Below are 16,763 nucleotides of genomic sequence, written 5' to 3'. Positions count from 1 at the left end.
GGTGATCATAAAAATTATTTCCCAAAGCTGTTTTCACAAAACACTGAGCATACTAAAGTTAGACACCAATACGAATTACCTTCGAATGTTGCTTTTCTAGCTCCAACTTTCTGAGTTGTGTCTCCAGGTCATTTATCTTTTCCTTTAGTTGATCAGAATCTGCCAAAATAGTCAGGAAAATTATGACTTATGTTTTTCTTTACTGTGAGTGAGTTAAAGATAGAGGATTTGTTTCAGAATAAACAGGAAACATGAAAGCGAAGGTCTGCATCATCTGGCACTGTATGGTGGGAAGACTTCGCATGCAAACTGCATGGCCATGACTCAGCAAGTAAGGTAGCTGCCAGCTATCAGAAATGTGGGCTATTCTTTTTTTATATGAGAGGAATTCTTATTTTTGAGAGAAAAACCTTGCAACCAGTAAATTTGTTAGGTACTATGTATACAGGCAACGAATTAAAATGCTAAGCTGGCCACTTATGCCTTCACACCACATAGCTTTGGCTACTGTGTGTAAGGTTTTTTTTTACACTTTACGCCAAACATCTAAGACTACGTGTGGCACAGATGAAGTTGTGGAGGAGGAATCAGCACACAGGTTAATAGACAGTGTCCTGCCACTCCATGCAGTCTTTGAAAGGTAAAGAGTTTTGTTTTAATGTTCGAGTTTGATGAACTAAGGAAAGCGAGTTTTCATGGTAAGGACGGGAAGTGTACTGGAGTGCTCTGGGGTGTCCTCTATCACTCAGAGACTGGACAAACAAGCAGGGTTCCAAATAAACAACAATGCATTTTCCTTTTAGAGGCAAAAAAAAAAATAATGTTCCCCTTCTATTTCTATGTCATATGTCATGTAAATCTCAATTCTACAGATGAAGAAAAGATAAACTATTTGTCTTCCTGAGAGTTAAGGTGATCTGTAGTCACATTTTCCTACAGATATTTTTATGACTTAATAAAACTCTCCTATATATATGTACCACATTTTATCTCAGTGCATCTGTTGATGGACACAGTGGCTGATTCTATTTACCTGAGTGCCCTAGTAAACATGATTAGTATGTATATATTTCTTAGTTTGATCCTAGTCATTGAGATCTTATACACACTGTTGGTGAAAAATTGCATGAAGAAAATAGGTACAACATATTCTGAAAGTTCTGAATGGTCCTCATCTTTAAATGTTGATTTGGGAACATCCAAACGGATTGATTTTGACACAGGTATTCTCTGAAATGCGGTAATCTGCTCGCCTTCCTTCACTCACAACAGATACAATACAAAGGCTTGGGATTGGACAAGCTGGAGAACCTCCTAATGCATCAAGAAGTCTCTGGTACTGCGTTCAGAGCACACCAAGCTAGCGCTCACACGAGTTCCCTCCCAGTGGATGAACACTGGTTTCAGGTATCAGAAAGCACAGGAGCACAGGGCTTAAGACCGTGGTTGGCTCAGAGTTAATGCTTGCCCTTCCCATGCCACTTTCCATTGGTCCTGAGCTTGAGGACAGGTTATTGCACTGGCTGGTTTTGGGTCAACTTGACACAGCTGTAGTTATCATAGAGAAAGGAGCTTCAGGTGAGGAAATGCCTCCATGAGATCCAGCTGTAAGGCATTTTCTCAATTAGTGATCATGAGTATAGGGTCCATGGTGGGTGGTGCCACCCCTGGGCTGATAGTCTTGGGTTCTATAAGAAAGCAAGCTGAGCAAGCCTGGGGAAGCAAGTCAGTAAGTAACATCCCTCCATGACCTCTGCATCAGCTCCTGCTTCCTGACCTGCTTGAGTTCCAGTCCTGACTTCCTTTGGTGATGAACAGCAGTGTGGAAGTGTAAGCTGAATAAACCCTTTCCTCTCCAACTTGCTTCTTGGTCATGATGTTTGTGCAGGAATAGAAACCCTAACTAAGACAGTTATTAATCATTTATTAAATATAAAATAAAGACAACAATACTGATCCTATGATATTCTAAGAATAAAGTAAAAATGTTGCAAATCCCTTGTGCCTGGAACAAATCATATCACACATTAATACAATGTAGCATCAGGACTCTTCAGGAGCTCTATGAATAGTTTAAAATGGTTCAGAATATAAAATTGGTATAATTCTGTTGGGTAAAACATGACACTTCATCAACTATCAGATAATGGATGGCATGGTTAGGTTAGGAGGTACAGTGTAGTTATGCCAGAAGCGTTAGAACTGTGCTAAGCATATATCCTGAGGTAAACTGCTCACTGGTACCCATTCACTAGCATACTATGGAACTATTAAAGACATGACTAATGTACAGATCTTAAGAGGTCTCTGTAGTAAGTTAAGGGCAGCTGGAATTATAGTGTGCATCCAGAAAAATACACAAAATTCAATATACATATAAGGTCTATTCCCTTTTTAAAAATGATATCCTATAAACTTGGTAGAAAACAATTAGCAAGTAGATGTATCGTAGGACAAATGAAAATATATTCATAAATATATATTCTCAAATTGTCATCTTAGATTTTACAAACAACTTATCCTCATTATATATTCTTTAGTTTCAAAAGAAAATGTTCAGTGGTCTTAAGCCACTGAGGTTGTCCCATTAAAAGTGTCAGAGCTAGGATTCAATCTCTAACTGGTTATACAGGTACCCAGTACTCCAAGATAGGTCACCTCTATATGAAAACTGAATGCCAAGAGCTAACTTGTTATCCCTGGGATGGGAATATAGGAAACTAGTTAAACTTGTCACTGTGCCTTTTTGCAAAAACACCATGAGTTGACTTGAGGGATTATAAATATACTGTGATGAACATTTGCAAATACAGACCTGCAAATAGTTAAAAACAATATTATGTATGTAAGCACACATACAAAAAAATGTTTGTATGTAATTATGTGTTATACAGGGAATTGACTGCTAACTTCTGACTAGGAATGGAAGTAAATAAAAAGCAAAGTTTTATTTTATAACAAAATAATACAAGTACTTTTTAAATTACTAAACTAATATTAAGAGAAAATGTTAATAGGAACTTAAGGAAGTATACTTCGAAACTAGAGGCAAACAACAACATTCATTGCTTGATAACATACTATGATTATGTTTTAACACCTAGATGGATTACAAGGAGACAAACAGGCCACGTAGGAGTCTGATAAATGGGAATATTTTCATAGCCTGCATGTGGGGCTATTCAGAACATTTAGAAGAGCTCTGAATGCTCCTATGGGGTACTTGACACTAATGAAAACAATGATCAGAGACACTAGACACAAGCAAGTCAAAAATTTGGGGGAGTCAACAAATTTTATGAAATACATTACCAGGTATGCTACTGTCAGCTCTGGTTTGGTCCTTGTTAATTTCTATCTGATGGATTAATTCTGCCCTTTCTTTATCCATCTGATTATTGGCTAATCTAGAATACAATGATAGCATGTTAGAAAAGAAACAATAGGGGCAGCTCTATACAGGACATAGGCAATTCCTATAGAGTGGCGGTAAAGGTTACTCAGCTCAGGGTTCTGGTGGTGTGTGCTGGTTACCATAGCCCGAAGAGGTGGCATAGGGTCATCAAGGTAAATATTTACTCTCTGGGTTTCAATGCTGCCAATTCCCAAACAACACGAAATCTAAGTTTTACTATCAGTCCTGATATTATTTTCAAGAGTAGTTTTCTTACGATAAAAGACTGCAGAAATTCCTAGAAGCATAGAATTATGACTTGCTTCTGGACTGCTAAGGTTCAACTCTATGCTACTAGAGAAGTTTGAACTCGGTTACAACAGGATACTGTAATTTACACCAGTACTGACTAGTGTAAATACTAGGATTGGGATCCCACCCCCTTTCTGTTCCCAGAAACAGGATGAAATGATAATAAAGTTGGAAAAACCCTAGTCTTTAAGAATAGAAGCCTGGCTATATCAAACAATTTTCTAAAAATAAATAAATGGTCAGGTGGCTCTCTCTCTCTCTCTCTCTCTCTCACACACACACACACACACACACACACACACAGACAGACACACACACATGATGGTAAAGCATTTTAAGTAGTCGAACATAATGTATGTACCTAAGAAGCTGGAGTTCCCGTATAAGCTCTTGCTCTGTCTCGGCACCTTCAGGAACATTTTTGAGGATCTCAATCTTTGAGCAGAACAGAAAATTAAAGCTAAAAGTTCATCATGGAAATAAGATGTTTTAGAGAGATGAGCTTTAATAAGGTATAAGATCTGGGTTTTTGGAGGCATGAAATAACCACAGTTCTGTGCTCTAGTCTATGCACTCAAGCCATCAATTCTCGAGCAACAGGCTACTGCATGCCCAGGCACGTCCTAGTAATGAGGATGCAGCATAGAGAAGAACTGGAATCTCTTACAGACTCTCTGTGTTTTTACTGAGGGAGGACAGTAGTGATACTGTGATAGGATGCAACACATCAGGATAGGGAGAAAAATAATCTAGGAAGGACAGGGTGCTCAAATAGGGTCTCTGGAGAGCCTCAATTTAAGGAAAGAGGAGTTCACAGGTCAGCTACATGGATTCTGGGAATGGTGACTAGTGTTCTAGACAAAGCAACCAGGTATAAAGCTCTGAAGCTTGACTGAGTTTCAGTTGTTCAAAGGTTTGAGAGGGTTAATGTTGGGAAAGCCAACATTAACATGGGTAGACGATGCAAAATGTTAGATACTTGTCCATAGATACAGGCTATGAAAAGAGCTGTATTCCAGGGACCAATTAGGAAATTGCTGCAGTCATTCATTGTGAGGTAATGGCTTCCACAGTGAACAGTACTCAGACTTGGAAGTACTTTAAAAGTACACCTGGCATGGTTCATGATGAGGATGTAGACTGAGAGCAGGAAGTCAGTGATGACCCAGCTTGTGGCTTACACATACACACACGTGAGTGGGAGCAAGTATGATTCAGTGGATTAGTCTCCTAGGGGAGCCAGCCATCACTGTAGGAGGGTTTTTTGTTTTTTTTTTTTTTTTTTTTTTTTTTTCACCTTCAGGCAATTCAGGGATTGTCGAGCTATATTACATTGTTTTATCATTTAAAGACTATTACATGCCTGTTGTTCAAGGTCTTCAGTGTATTTCTTAGCTTTCTGTTCTCTCTCTGTTGCTTCTCTTACAAGCTGTTTAAGGTCAGTGATACTTTGATTCTTTTTGGCAATGTCACTTTCAAGCTCTTTCATCTTGGTCTCATACACTCTAAAAAGATGAAGAAAAAGTATTACGGGCATTATAAGCAATTCCTCTCACTAATTTAAAAGTCCACTTAAATCACAGTAATATATGCAAGGCAATGTACATAGTACTTCTAGTCAAACCTCTGGCTATGTATTTAGCATTAAAAGATGCTGTTAAGGGATACACAGCCTAGTTAACATGTACAAATTAAAACAGAATATTAAAGTAATCCTATGGGGATTAAGATCAGGGGTGAGGGCTGAATTTGGCAACTGTAAAGCTTTTAGGTTGATATTTTATTTCAGGCATAAGAAAATACCTAATCCATCAGTTTACAAACATCTCTCCCACTTCCAGCACCCTTCCCTACCGCAGCAGGTATTTAGGCAGAAACAGCTGTAAGGGACACTGCAGAAATCACAAGCTGTTCAGAGCTCACCTGAGAGGAGCAGTGCATGCCATGGGTTATAGGGAGCAACACTGATATGACAAATGGCCTAACAACATCAATCACGAGAAATCTTCAAAGTTTGAGCCAAACAGTTTTACAGGCATATACTTACAGGAAGATAATGTTTACTGTATTCAAACATTTCTGAAGGAAAATTTTATGTACTGTCTTCCGAATCAATTAAAAAAGGAAGGTATTGCTATAGAAGAGTATCTGGCAGTGACAGCATAAGGAAGGGCAGGTATGATTCCGTAAACACTTTCAAACAATTTGGACAGAGCTTACGCTCCGATTAGAAGAGTGTGCTTACTTGACAAGGACTAACGAGCAGAGATATCCCAAAGGTTAATGTGAAATATCAGAAGCTACTTCAACCATTTCTATGTTCAAAAGCCACTCTGGTGGTTTGAATGAGAATGCCTGCCTCCAACCCCCTCCCATAGACTCATGTATTTGAGTGCTTGGCCACTAGAGAGTAGAACTCTTTGAAGGGATTAGAAGGATTAGGAGATATGGCCTGGTTGGCAGAAGTTGTGCCACTGGGGGGTGGACTTCTAGGTATGGAAAGCCCTTGCTAGGTCCAGCCTTGTCCGTATGCTGCCTACAGATCAGGATCTGCATCCTGATCCCCAGCTATTGCTCTAGCACCTTGTGTACCATCATGCTCCCTGCCATGATGATAATGAACGAAGCCTAGACACTATAAACAAGGCCCCATTTAAATGCTTTTATAAGAACTGCCTTGTTCATGTCGTCTTCTCACAGCAACAGAATAATAACTAAGAAAGCCACCTAAAGACCTTCTTTATTGCATTATTCCACCTAGCTAGCCCATACATTAACCTTGCTCCTCCTTGTCATTCCTTCTAGGCTCCACTCTACAGTTACCTGGCAATGGATAGGTATGCCTGGCTTATTATAAAAGGGGTTTTCTGCCTCCTTCCTTTCAAACTTACTCTCTGTCCTTTCTCTCCTTAACCCCTTTCTCCCTCCCCCATATCTCTCCACTTGTTCCTGGCTAGCCTCTCTTTTCCCTTTTCCCTTGCCTTCCCTCTTCCCTTCCTTTCCCTCTTCCCTTCCCTTCCCTCCCCTTCCCTTCCCTTCCCTCTTTCCTGCCCTTCCCTCTTCCCTTCCCTTCCCCCTCCTCTCCCCTCCCCTATCTTCTTCCCTTCCCCCTGCCCCCTCCCCGCCTCTCCCTCTCTCTCCTCCCTTCCCAACTTCACTTCCCATGCTCTAAATAAACTCTGTTCCATACTGCATCCATCATAATGACTGCTACCTCAGGGGAAGGGATGTCTCAGCATGGGCCCGCAGAGGTATCCCTTCCACCTCACATTACTGCACCTCTATCAAACATCCTTGGCTCTTTCTCTTTTTTATAAAGCACAACATGCTTAGAGGTAAATATAGGTGGGGCACTTGGAAGGGCATGGCAGAGTTTGAGGTCAGCCTTGGATACACCCAAGACTGAAATAAAAACAAGCAGGAGTTATGTTTCCTGAAGATGTTGTCATTGTGCAGAAGAAGAACCAAGTGATTTAACATGTAAACTCATCTTCAATCAAGGTTAAATAGTGCCATCAATCCACAACTGACTTAAAGCTGAATAGTCTTTCTATGCCAGTAAGTAATCTATAGAAAAATAAGGGCAGGGTCTACCATCTCCACAGTTAAAGGTATCTTGACCCACGAAGGGATATCATCTATGTAATATCACAGTGAAAAGCAAGTTTTTCTAACAGATGGAAGCTGGTTTTTTGTTTTTGTTTTTTTGGCTTTTAGAGACAGGGTTTCTCTGTGTAGCCCTGGCTGTCCTGGAACTCACTTTGTAGACCAGGCTGGCCTCGAATTCAGAAATCCACCTGCCTCTGCCTCCCAAGTGCTGGGATTAAAGGCGTGCACCACCACGCCCAGCTGGAAGCTGGTTCTTAAAGCATCCTAAGTAAGACTGGACTTTCTAGAAAGTCTCTGAAGCACACACAGTGTGGTAATAGCAGATGTTGAATGAATATTTGTGGAAAAAGTAAATCTCAAAGCCACTCAACACATGTCACAACATAAGAAGAGTGACCCCAGACAATCAACTGACAACTGATAACTGCTGGCTCAAAGCCACAGGGTCCAAGATGATCCTTTCCTCCCCTTCACGCTGTTCCACTTGTTCCTCCATACCTACACAAGCACTCTGACAGAAGCCTTGTCTGTAGACGAGAAAGTGAGAGATACAGGGGAAAGTCTGGAACTCTGACTCATCCACTCTCGGGTAGGAGAGGAAAAGGATTCTTCTCCAGAATTAGAGCCATCTCTCTGAATGTTCTCAATTCTGCTTGCTTAGCTCTGTCTCTTCTTAAATTTGGCTGAGAGAGGCAAATGCAACACAAGAGCCACAATGGAGCCAGGGGTCTCAGTGCTACAGCTCACATTTTCATTGGCATGATAATGGGTGTCATGTTAATTCCTGTCATGTCAATCCAAATAGGGCAAATATGGCCTACTAGGGCATCAGGGAGGAATACACAAATGTGCAAATACGGTGAAGTAAAGTTAGCTTTCATAGAGACAACAGTGAGTGCCATAGACACAAATCCAATATACTTATAGAAAACATTCAAAGGATGGGAGAAAATGAATCGGAAAGTAGAGGCGAATAAGACACTAACATGGCTGCTGTATTCATATACTGGGTTCTCTGTAAAGAAAGTTTCCCAGTATACAAAAAAGGCAATGCAGCTTATTCCAGATACAGTATAAAATATCCAGTTGCTTAGGCCATATCTGCATCAGAAATAAATAACTCCAATCAAGAACCTGGCGTTGGAGCTTCAGAAACAGCATCTAGAAGAAGCTGGGCAGCATCAGCCTCAGCCCAAGGCCAGCAGCAACTTCATGATGCACATGTATCACTAGGTAATCAGCGCAATCACAGGTTTGCGATGTTCTGCAATCTTCCAAGAAAGCTAGCTAACCACACTAGCTAGGAAAGAGTCTTGGTAATGATAGGGCAGAATGCAGAGACACTGATAAACAACCAAACTGTCCATCAGGAAAAAACTAGGTTATCCAGCAGATGGTCAACTTTGAAGGATTGATGCTACAGTTAGAACTGATAAACCTGTCCAAATTTGAAACTGTCTGATCCTACCTTGAGACCACAATTGACTTCCAGCTCTTGCTGTCAGCACCTTCCAGCTGTGGGGCTCTACTTTCTGCAAACTGTAGTCTCTTCCCAGTTTCTTCGAGTTGAGCTGCCATCTTGTCGTTCACCAGCTCTAAGTTGTTCTTAGCTATCCGCAGTTTCTCAGAGGCTTCTATTTCCTATCCGTGAACATTTATTAATTAGTAAATTAGGACAAAGCATAATACTGTTCTCATAGATGTCAGGTATTTAAAATTATCACTAAAGGCTGGAAATCATAAAACAAGCTGTGCTGTTTTAAAATTGCAAAAATATTTGTTTTGTCTAAAACAGCAATCTATTCATAGTAACTAGCACAAAAGATAAATTAAGTGAAGGCACAGAAATGTATGTAGAAGTACTTATTATCTAAAGTATCTAAGGGCTACTCTAAAGTTGTCATTTGCTTCTCATGAAAAATGTTCAGAAAAGCGACACAGTTAATCTTGCTACACCTTAAAGGATGCTTTGTTTTGACTCTGTAATACAAGCACCATGTATGTCACAGGTTATTTCCAGAAATGATTCAAGAGAGTACAGCTCTGGCTTCACAGTACAATGAGTTACTGTTAAAAGTTTTAAGGATTATAATTTCAATTCATTCATTAGGTAATACATGTTAAAAATTATACCTATTTGTCAGGAGTAAGGAATATACTGTATTATTTAAATAGAAATGAATCTTACTAACAAAATGGTTATGTTCTTTGCTCTATAAATTGGACATTGATCTAAGTCATATGCATAAATATTAACTCATTTAAATTTCTCAACATCTCTGTGAGACATATAATATGTGTATAGATTTCTTTTTTGAGATAGATTCTCTATGTAGCCTAGGCTGGTCTCTCCTTCTTCCAGACTGAGTGCTGGAATACCAGGTGCTCAATTCCATGACCAGCTAAGAGATATGTATATTTACTACTCCCAATTTCATATAGGAGGGATTTGAGGAACAGAAAGACATTATCCAACTTTGAACAATCCCCAGTATGTAGAGCTAAGAACATAAACCACCCGGTCCTAAATTTTCATATAAATGAATCTCTTAATCAATGTGAGTTCTCTTAATATGTATGTGAATAGACACTGGTGTCAAAGATCTATCAATTTTGATTTTTGACAAGGTATGTCAGTTAATAAAAATAAATGTAATACGTCATAATCGTCTTACTTTCTTAAGTTCTTTCCGAAGCCGTTCATTTTCGGCAACAATTTTCTCAGTACCTTTGTTCTTAGATTCAAACTGCATACTCAACTGACGTCCAAAGTGAGCTTTAAGCTTTTCTAGTTCAGCCTGGTAGTGATGAAGCAACATATCAAAATGAAAACATCAAGAAAAGATCATTGTTTATACAAAATCATATACACAAGCAACGATTTTAATGGACTTTGCAAGTTGTAGCTATGTCTTTATGCATGTTTATATGTAACTGATAAAGGAAAGGAGGTGATCCATGTGAAAGGAGGTGAGGTGGGGGCATGGGAGGTGACAGGGGAGCAAAGGAAAATGACTAATGATGCAGATCTAGTTTACTTCTCTTAAATGTAAACATAAAGATTATTATTTAAACTCATAAAACTTAAGCTAGGTAGTTTTTGAAACCTCATTTGACTTGACTAAAATTAAAGACTCCCCCAAACTTGTTATTTATAACCAAAGTTCCTATTCAACCTTGGCTATTCATTAGAATGAGTTTTAAGATTAAAAGGAAATATAGGAACCCCCACAGCATCCCAACTTAGCAAATCAAATCTGAAATAGACACATGTAATTACTCTATCACAGAAAAGGACAACTGGTTTAGAAACAGCAGAGATGAACAGACCCACTCTGCAGCGACCATTAGATTGCTTGCCAATCAATCTGTTCACGGTGTAAAATAACAGTGCGTCCATTGAGGACATTCCATGTACTGTGAGCACACTTAACACTTCCCTGAAAAAGCAATGCAAATTAAAACAGGAAAGCATTCATATAAAATGAACACATAAAATTACCTTTAAGTTTCTATTTTCTTCCTCAATAGTAGCCATTTTTTCACTAGTCAGTATTCCTGATGCCTTTTTCAATTGTTCATTTTCTCTTTGGACTTTTTCAACTACTTTCTTCATTAACCCAATGGTTTTTTCTAGTTCTGGGATTGTCTTCCCACTTCTACCAGCCTACAAAACAAAAAACAAAAAAACAAAAACAAAAAAAATTTTTTTTAAAAGTAGTATCTTAGAGATTATGATGTACTAATAATGCCAAAACGGGTCTAATTTTGTACTCATCTTTAATAATTCCTAATATTTGATTCTAAAGATTGTGTTAAATTCATTGTTTTTAATAGCTGTGTACTATTCCATTGTGTAAATGTACATTTTCTGTATCCATCCCTCTGTTGAGGGGCATCTGGGCTCTTTCCAGCTTCTGGCTATTACAAATAAGGCTGCTATAAACATAGTGGAGCATGTGTCCTTATTACAAGTTGGAGCATCTTCTGGGAATATGCCCAGGAGAGGTATTACTGGATCCTGCAGTACTACTATGTCCAATTTTCTGATGAACCGCCAGCCTGATTTCCAGAAGCTGGTTGTACCAGCTTGCAATCCCTCCAACAATGGAGGAGTGTTCCTCTTTCTCCACATCCTCACCAGCATCTGCTGTCACCTGAGTTTTTGATCTTAGCCATTCTGACTAGTGTGAGGTGGAATCTCCTAAGTGAGGTACCAATCACAAAAGAACACACATGGTATGCACTCACTGATAAGTGGATATTAGCCCAGAAGCTCGGAACACCCAAGATACAATTTGCAAAACACATGAAACTCAAGAAGAAGGAAGACCAAAGAGTGGATACTTTGATCCTTCTTAGAAGGGGGACTAAAATACCCATGGAAGGAGTTACAGAGACAAAGTATAGAACAAAGACTGAAGGAAGGACCATCCAGAGACTGCCCCATTGGGGATCCATTACATAAACAAACACCAAACCCAAACTACTGTAGATGCAAACAAGGTTTTGCTGACAGGAGCCTGATATAGCTGCCTCCTGAGAGGCTCGGCCAGTGCCTGGCAAATACAGAAGTGGATGCTCACAGCCATCCATTGAATGGAGCACAGGGTCCCCAATGAAGGAGCTAAAGAAAGTACCCAGGGAGCTGAAGGGGTTTGCAGCCCCATAGGAGGAACAACAACATGAACTAACCAGTACCCCCAGAGCTCCCTGAGACTAAACCACCAACCAAAGAAAACACATGGTGGGACTCATGGCTTTAGCTGCATATGTAGCAGAGGATGGCCTAGTAGGTCATCAATGAGAGGAGAGGCCCTTGGTTCTGTGAAGGTTCAATGCCCCAGTATAGGCGAATGCTAGGGCCAGGAAGCAGGAGTGGGTGGGTTGGGAAGCAGGGATTGGGGGGGGAGGGGGGGGAATTTTCGGAGGGGAAACTAGGAAAGGGAATAACATTTGAAATGTAAATAAGAAAATATCTAAGAAAGAAAGAAAAAAAAGATTGTGTTAATTTCTTTTTTTTGTTGTTCTTTTTTTTTTTTTTGAGACAGGGTTTCTCTGTATAGCCCTGGCTATCCTGGAACTCACTTTGTAGACCAGGCTGGCCTCGAACTCAAAAATCCACCTGCCTCTGCCTCCCGAGTGCTGGGATTAAAGGCATGCGCCACCATGCCTGGCTTTTTTCGGCACTAGTTGCTTAAGGACATTCACTCACCCCTCTGACCTGACCAAGCTTCCGCTCAAGTTCCAGTTTTCCTTTCTTAAGAAATTCACACATTTCCTTCAAATCTTTCACTTGATTCTAAAAGGTAAAAGAAAATAACAGCAATCTGTTATAACAATATGATAGCTCCTGAAAAAAAGAGGAAAAAATTAAATTAACAACTCAACTACAGAACCAAACAATTGTGTCTTTAAACAAAAGAAATTTTGATAAAAGATGTGTGCTGGATTTCTGTCAGCTAGACACATGCTAGAGGAAACTCAGAGCAGGAACCTCAATTGAGAAAAAAATGCCTCCCTATTATCAGGCTACAGGTCTGTGGTGTCTTTTTGTGATGCAAGATTGATGTGGAAGATTCCAGCTCACTGTGGGTGTCCTTGGGCAGGTGGTCCTGAGCTGTAGAAGAAAGCAGGCCAAGGAAGTCCTGAAGAGCAAACCCGTAGGAGTTTTCCTCCTTGGTCTCTGCATCAGCCCTGTCCTCCAGGTCCCTGCCCTGATCAACCTTGATGGGCTGTGATGCAGAAGTTTAAAATGAATAAATCCTTCCTTCCCCAAGTTGCTTTTGGTCATGTTTAAGACAATAGAACCCTAACTAACACAACATGGTAGATAAAGAGTATTAGTATAAAAACAATAACTATTTTTCAAACTACTACCTTAATACACTACAAAACTTAGGCTTCTCAGTGTGACTTTGCTGTGCCATAACGTACATACCTTGATACTTATCTTTCTGGTAGACAGAAAAAGAACTGAAGACACTGCTCTGGTTACTAGGTGTATCAATCACAATGAAAAGCAGTAAGTGCAATTGTATCACTACCAGTGGAAATGACAGAATGCTAATGTTCTTGATTATAAAATAAGTCTGAAACAATCAGCTAGCAAAGAGGAAAGCTGTAACCATAACAGGGTAAGATATAAAAAGTCAAAGGTAGACATTAACATCAGAAGTAATACTTCTAGAGTCACACTTCGATCGTAGTTAGTACAATTACTAATGGAATGTAAGAAATAATCGCCTTACCTTGGAACACATGAAGCTGACACTTCCATTCTCACTGTCAGTATGACTCACCTCCTATTTGTCCACTAAGTCTTCAATGCGAACCCTCTCATGATCCTAAGCCAGACCTCCCCTCTTCCCTTTTGTAATGGGGCTTCCTCTTTTCCCATAGCATTCTGTGTCGGCTAAACTCTTACAATGTAACCTGGTTGCTTGTGGTTGGGAATCTCCCTCATTGGAAGACAAGTTTTATTAGCTGTGGACTTTAACTGACTGCCTTCTCTAGCACCTTAAAGCATATCTGACACAAAGTAGAGAACTCAATAAATAACTCTTATATATCAGGAAATGGATATAACATCACAAAGATGTCACGTATATGCAATTCAGAAAGTAATATAAGAAAACTTAAGTATGTGACGAATTTGGTGAATTTGGTGAATTCAGGCATTATAATAAAGTCAAGTTTACCTTTAGTCTTGGCAAATCTTTATTTGCTTGTTCAAGTTGAAATTTCAGCTCGATGTTTTCAGATGACAACTTCAAATTTTCCTTCTGAAGTTCTTGTTCTTTTTGACAGTGATCATCTGACTCTATTTCTGAAGTCTGGAAAGTAATATTTAGAGTATGTTCAACATTTAATAAAAGCAACAAAGACATACTGAATAAGGAAACATTGTCAAAAGTGAAATTTCTAAAAGGAATGTGCGGAGAAAATTGCAAGTATTACATAAAATCAAAACCAAGTTAAAACACATTAGAAAACTTCCAGAAAGGTCATTTTTAAAAATTAAAACAGAAAGCAAAGTCAATATGGTTTAAAAATCTATGCATACAGTGACTTCACAGACACTCCCATAATGTTTAAACTTTCCTATACTCGTTTTGTTAGTTCAAAATAAAGGTTATTCAAGTTGTGAGGGTTGGAATTACCCCTCAACCCTAATTCCTAACTCTCAGCATCTCAGATGTGATCTTATTTGCTTTACAGAGATAATCAAGTTAAAAGGAGGTCATTAGAGTCAACCCTGGTTGAGGAAGATCGGTTCCTATGCAAGGAGGAAATCAGAGAATTTGGACAGAGATATGCATTGTAGGAAGATAATATTAAGAGACTTCACACTATCCTTCTTCTAAGTAAAGAAACATGAACACGTTTTCTTAGATTAATTGTAGAGTAGATGGTCGCCTAAGTGGCAAGCCTCGGATCTGATTTTCATCTCAGTCTTCAGAAAGCAACAACACTGCAGCAGCTGGGCTTCGGGCACTCTGTTCACAGGACAGTAGACAGTAGGCTTCTGCTACTTAAGGGACATTTATAGGCAAGTGTTTCTTAGTATCCAAAGAAAACGGGCTCCAGGACACTTCCCTTCTACTTCTATGGGGGTTTACTACCACTAAATAAAATAGCATGCATGTATCTAATTTAAATATATTTTCCATATACTTCAAATCATGGTGAGATTGTTTATACCTAATATATTATAAAAGCAATATAAATAACTATTATAAGCTTGTTTACAGAATATATAGTATACAGAATAAAAAGGCAAACTAGAAAGTCTGTATACATTTACTGAAGACCTATTTTTCCCCCAAATATTTTCTATTGTTGCTTGAAACTTAGATGCAGACTTATCAACATAGAAGGAGGCTGTACTCTGTGACTCAGGCATAGATAACCATCTCATTTTCTTCTTCCAGAAGGCATTCACAAGTTTGAGATACAGTTACCAATTTTTGTCCTCTGAAATGAATTAAACACTGTATTTGCATTTTTTCTTGGCATTAATCTCCCATGGGTTACTATTTATGCTAATTTTTTGATGCTAAGGAGGATGTTTTTTGACGGAGGTTTTGAAATGAGTAGGCTGATAGGCTGGCCCATCAGAATGTTAGGATGCTTTAGGACTGCTGTGTATATAACAGACGTTGTACCAGTTGTCAGCATGGCTCTGGCTCTTTCTCACCAGCGCCCTACTAGCTCAGCAGGCTATGAAGCCAGGACCTCCCTAGATGCTCTGCTTAAAATAATATTGTAGAAATAGACCTTAGACTTTCTTTATAACATATCTCAAATTATTAAAATTATACCATATAATACATATTTGAAGTGAAGATAAAAAAGGAATAAAAAGGATACAAAGCTAAAGACATTCTGGATAGATCTTTGCTGCTGTTGAGACAAAGGACACTGGCAAGAAGGCAGCCCTGGGTGTGATTTGTTGTTGTTTGAAGGATACAAATGGAATGGCAAGAAAGAAAGCAATGTTTTGTGACAGGCATAGCCCACAATGAGAAGCAGGTCCCCGCCTATTCACATGGCCTGAGCACGTATGCAGGTTCTTTCAGTCTTAGGATCTTTACTACAATGCAAGTCCTGCAATTTACAAAGCCGACACCTTTAGCATCTGCAATGATTTTTAAAGTCTCCATCAGACATGGAAATCTTTGAATCTGTTTTTTAACATTTTTTCTTCTTTTAGTTTGTCTATTTTATCTCTGGTACTGTTATGATCTGCCTAATGATATCAGTATCAATGACTGCTTAATAACAAAGGATTAAATATGACTTATAGGAAAGAATATATCTGAAGATTTCCCAAGGAGGCATTTTAACATATTTCTCATCTAATTATGAATGTATTTACTATATAAGAGATTTGTAACTTTTTCCTGTTATTTTCTGAAAAGAAAGCTTTTAAATATTACCGTGTAGATTGTCCTAATTTCTACAAAACTGTTTATTAATCAGTCCTTTTCCTTTTATGAGTCTTACCTTCTTTGTTAGATTGTCATAGTGTATGTATATGACGTTTTATAAGCAGTCTTAGCTGGTAAAGAGATAAAGGACTTCAGTGTATTTAAAAGAGGGTACTTTTCTGGACTGACTGACTCACCAGTTTCCTCTCTGCCCTGTTCAGCTTCGACACACATGTGCCATCCTCTGTGCAGCATCGACACATATGTGCCATATCAGCATGGTCCTCCTCAGCAGGTCTTCCCTGACCAACATTACGTGCCTGACATTTTTGGCTACATGTGCCTTTTCTTTCAGCCTTTCCTTACCAGCCTTATTCTTGTTCTCATTTTTATGTTTCTCATTTTCATTTTAACAAAATTATTAATTACTTAGCTTTAGGAGCTGGTACATTTTTATAATTGACGGTAAAAATCTGCAAAGCTGACTTAAATTTGATTGATTTATTATTTGGTAT

At 38.9% G+C, this 16,763-nt stretch overlaps 1 protein-coding gene across 4 annotated transcripts in view; it reads right to left on the bottom strand.

Annotated features, from left to right (window-relative positions):
• Positions 1–16,763, bottom strand: part of Cep290 (centrosomal protein 290) — an 88,124-nt gene that overhangs the window by 3,450 nt on the left and 67,911 nt on the right. For all 4 annotated transcript variants that reach the window (XM_006513526.3, XM_006513527.3, XM_006513528.3 and 1 more), the window contains 9 exons: positions 14,017–14,151; positions 12,531–12,617; positions 10,818–10,982; positions 9,991–10,113; positions 8,784–8,956; positions 5,070–5,211; positions 4,068–4,141; positions 3,313–3,407; positions 80–159 (listed from right to left, as the gene is read on the bottom strand). In XM_006513526.3, the coding sequence (XP_006513589.1) occupies positions 80–159; positions 3,313–3,407; positions 4,068–4,141; positions 5,070–5,211; positions 8,784–8,956; positions 9,991–10,113; positions 10,818–10,982; positions 12,531–12,617; positions 14,017–14,151 (1,074 nt within the window). The remainder of the gene's footprint in view (positions 1–79; positions 160–3,312; positions 3,408–4,067; positions 4,142–5,069; positions 5,212–8,783; positions 8,957–9,990; positions 10,114–10,817; positions 10,983–12,530; positions 12,618–14,016; positions 14,152–16,763) is intronic.

Source organism: Mus musculus, chromosome 10 (genome assembly GCF_000001635.26).
Source record: "Mus musculus strain C57BL/6J chromosome 10, GRCm38.p6 C57BL/6J".
Lineage (NCBI taxonomy): Eukaryota > Metazoa > Chordata > Mammalia > Rodentia > Muridae > Mus > Mus musculus.
Note: the sequence above shows the minus strand (reverse complement) of the source record. Positions and strands in the feature narration are given on the sequence as shown.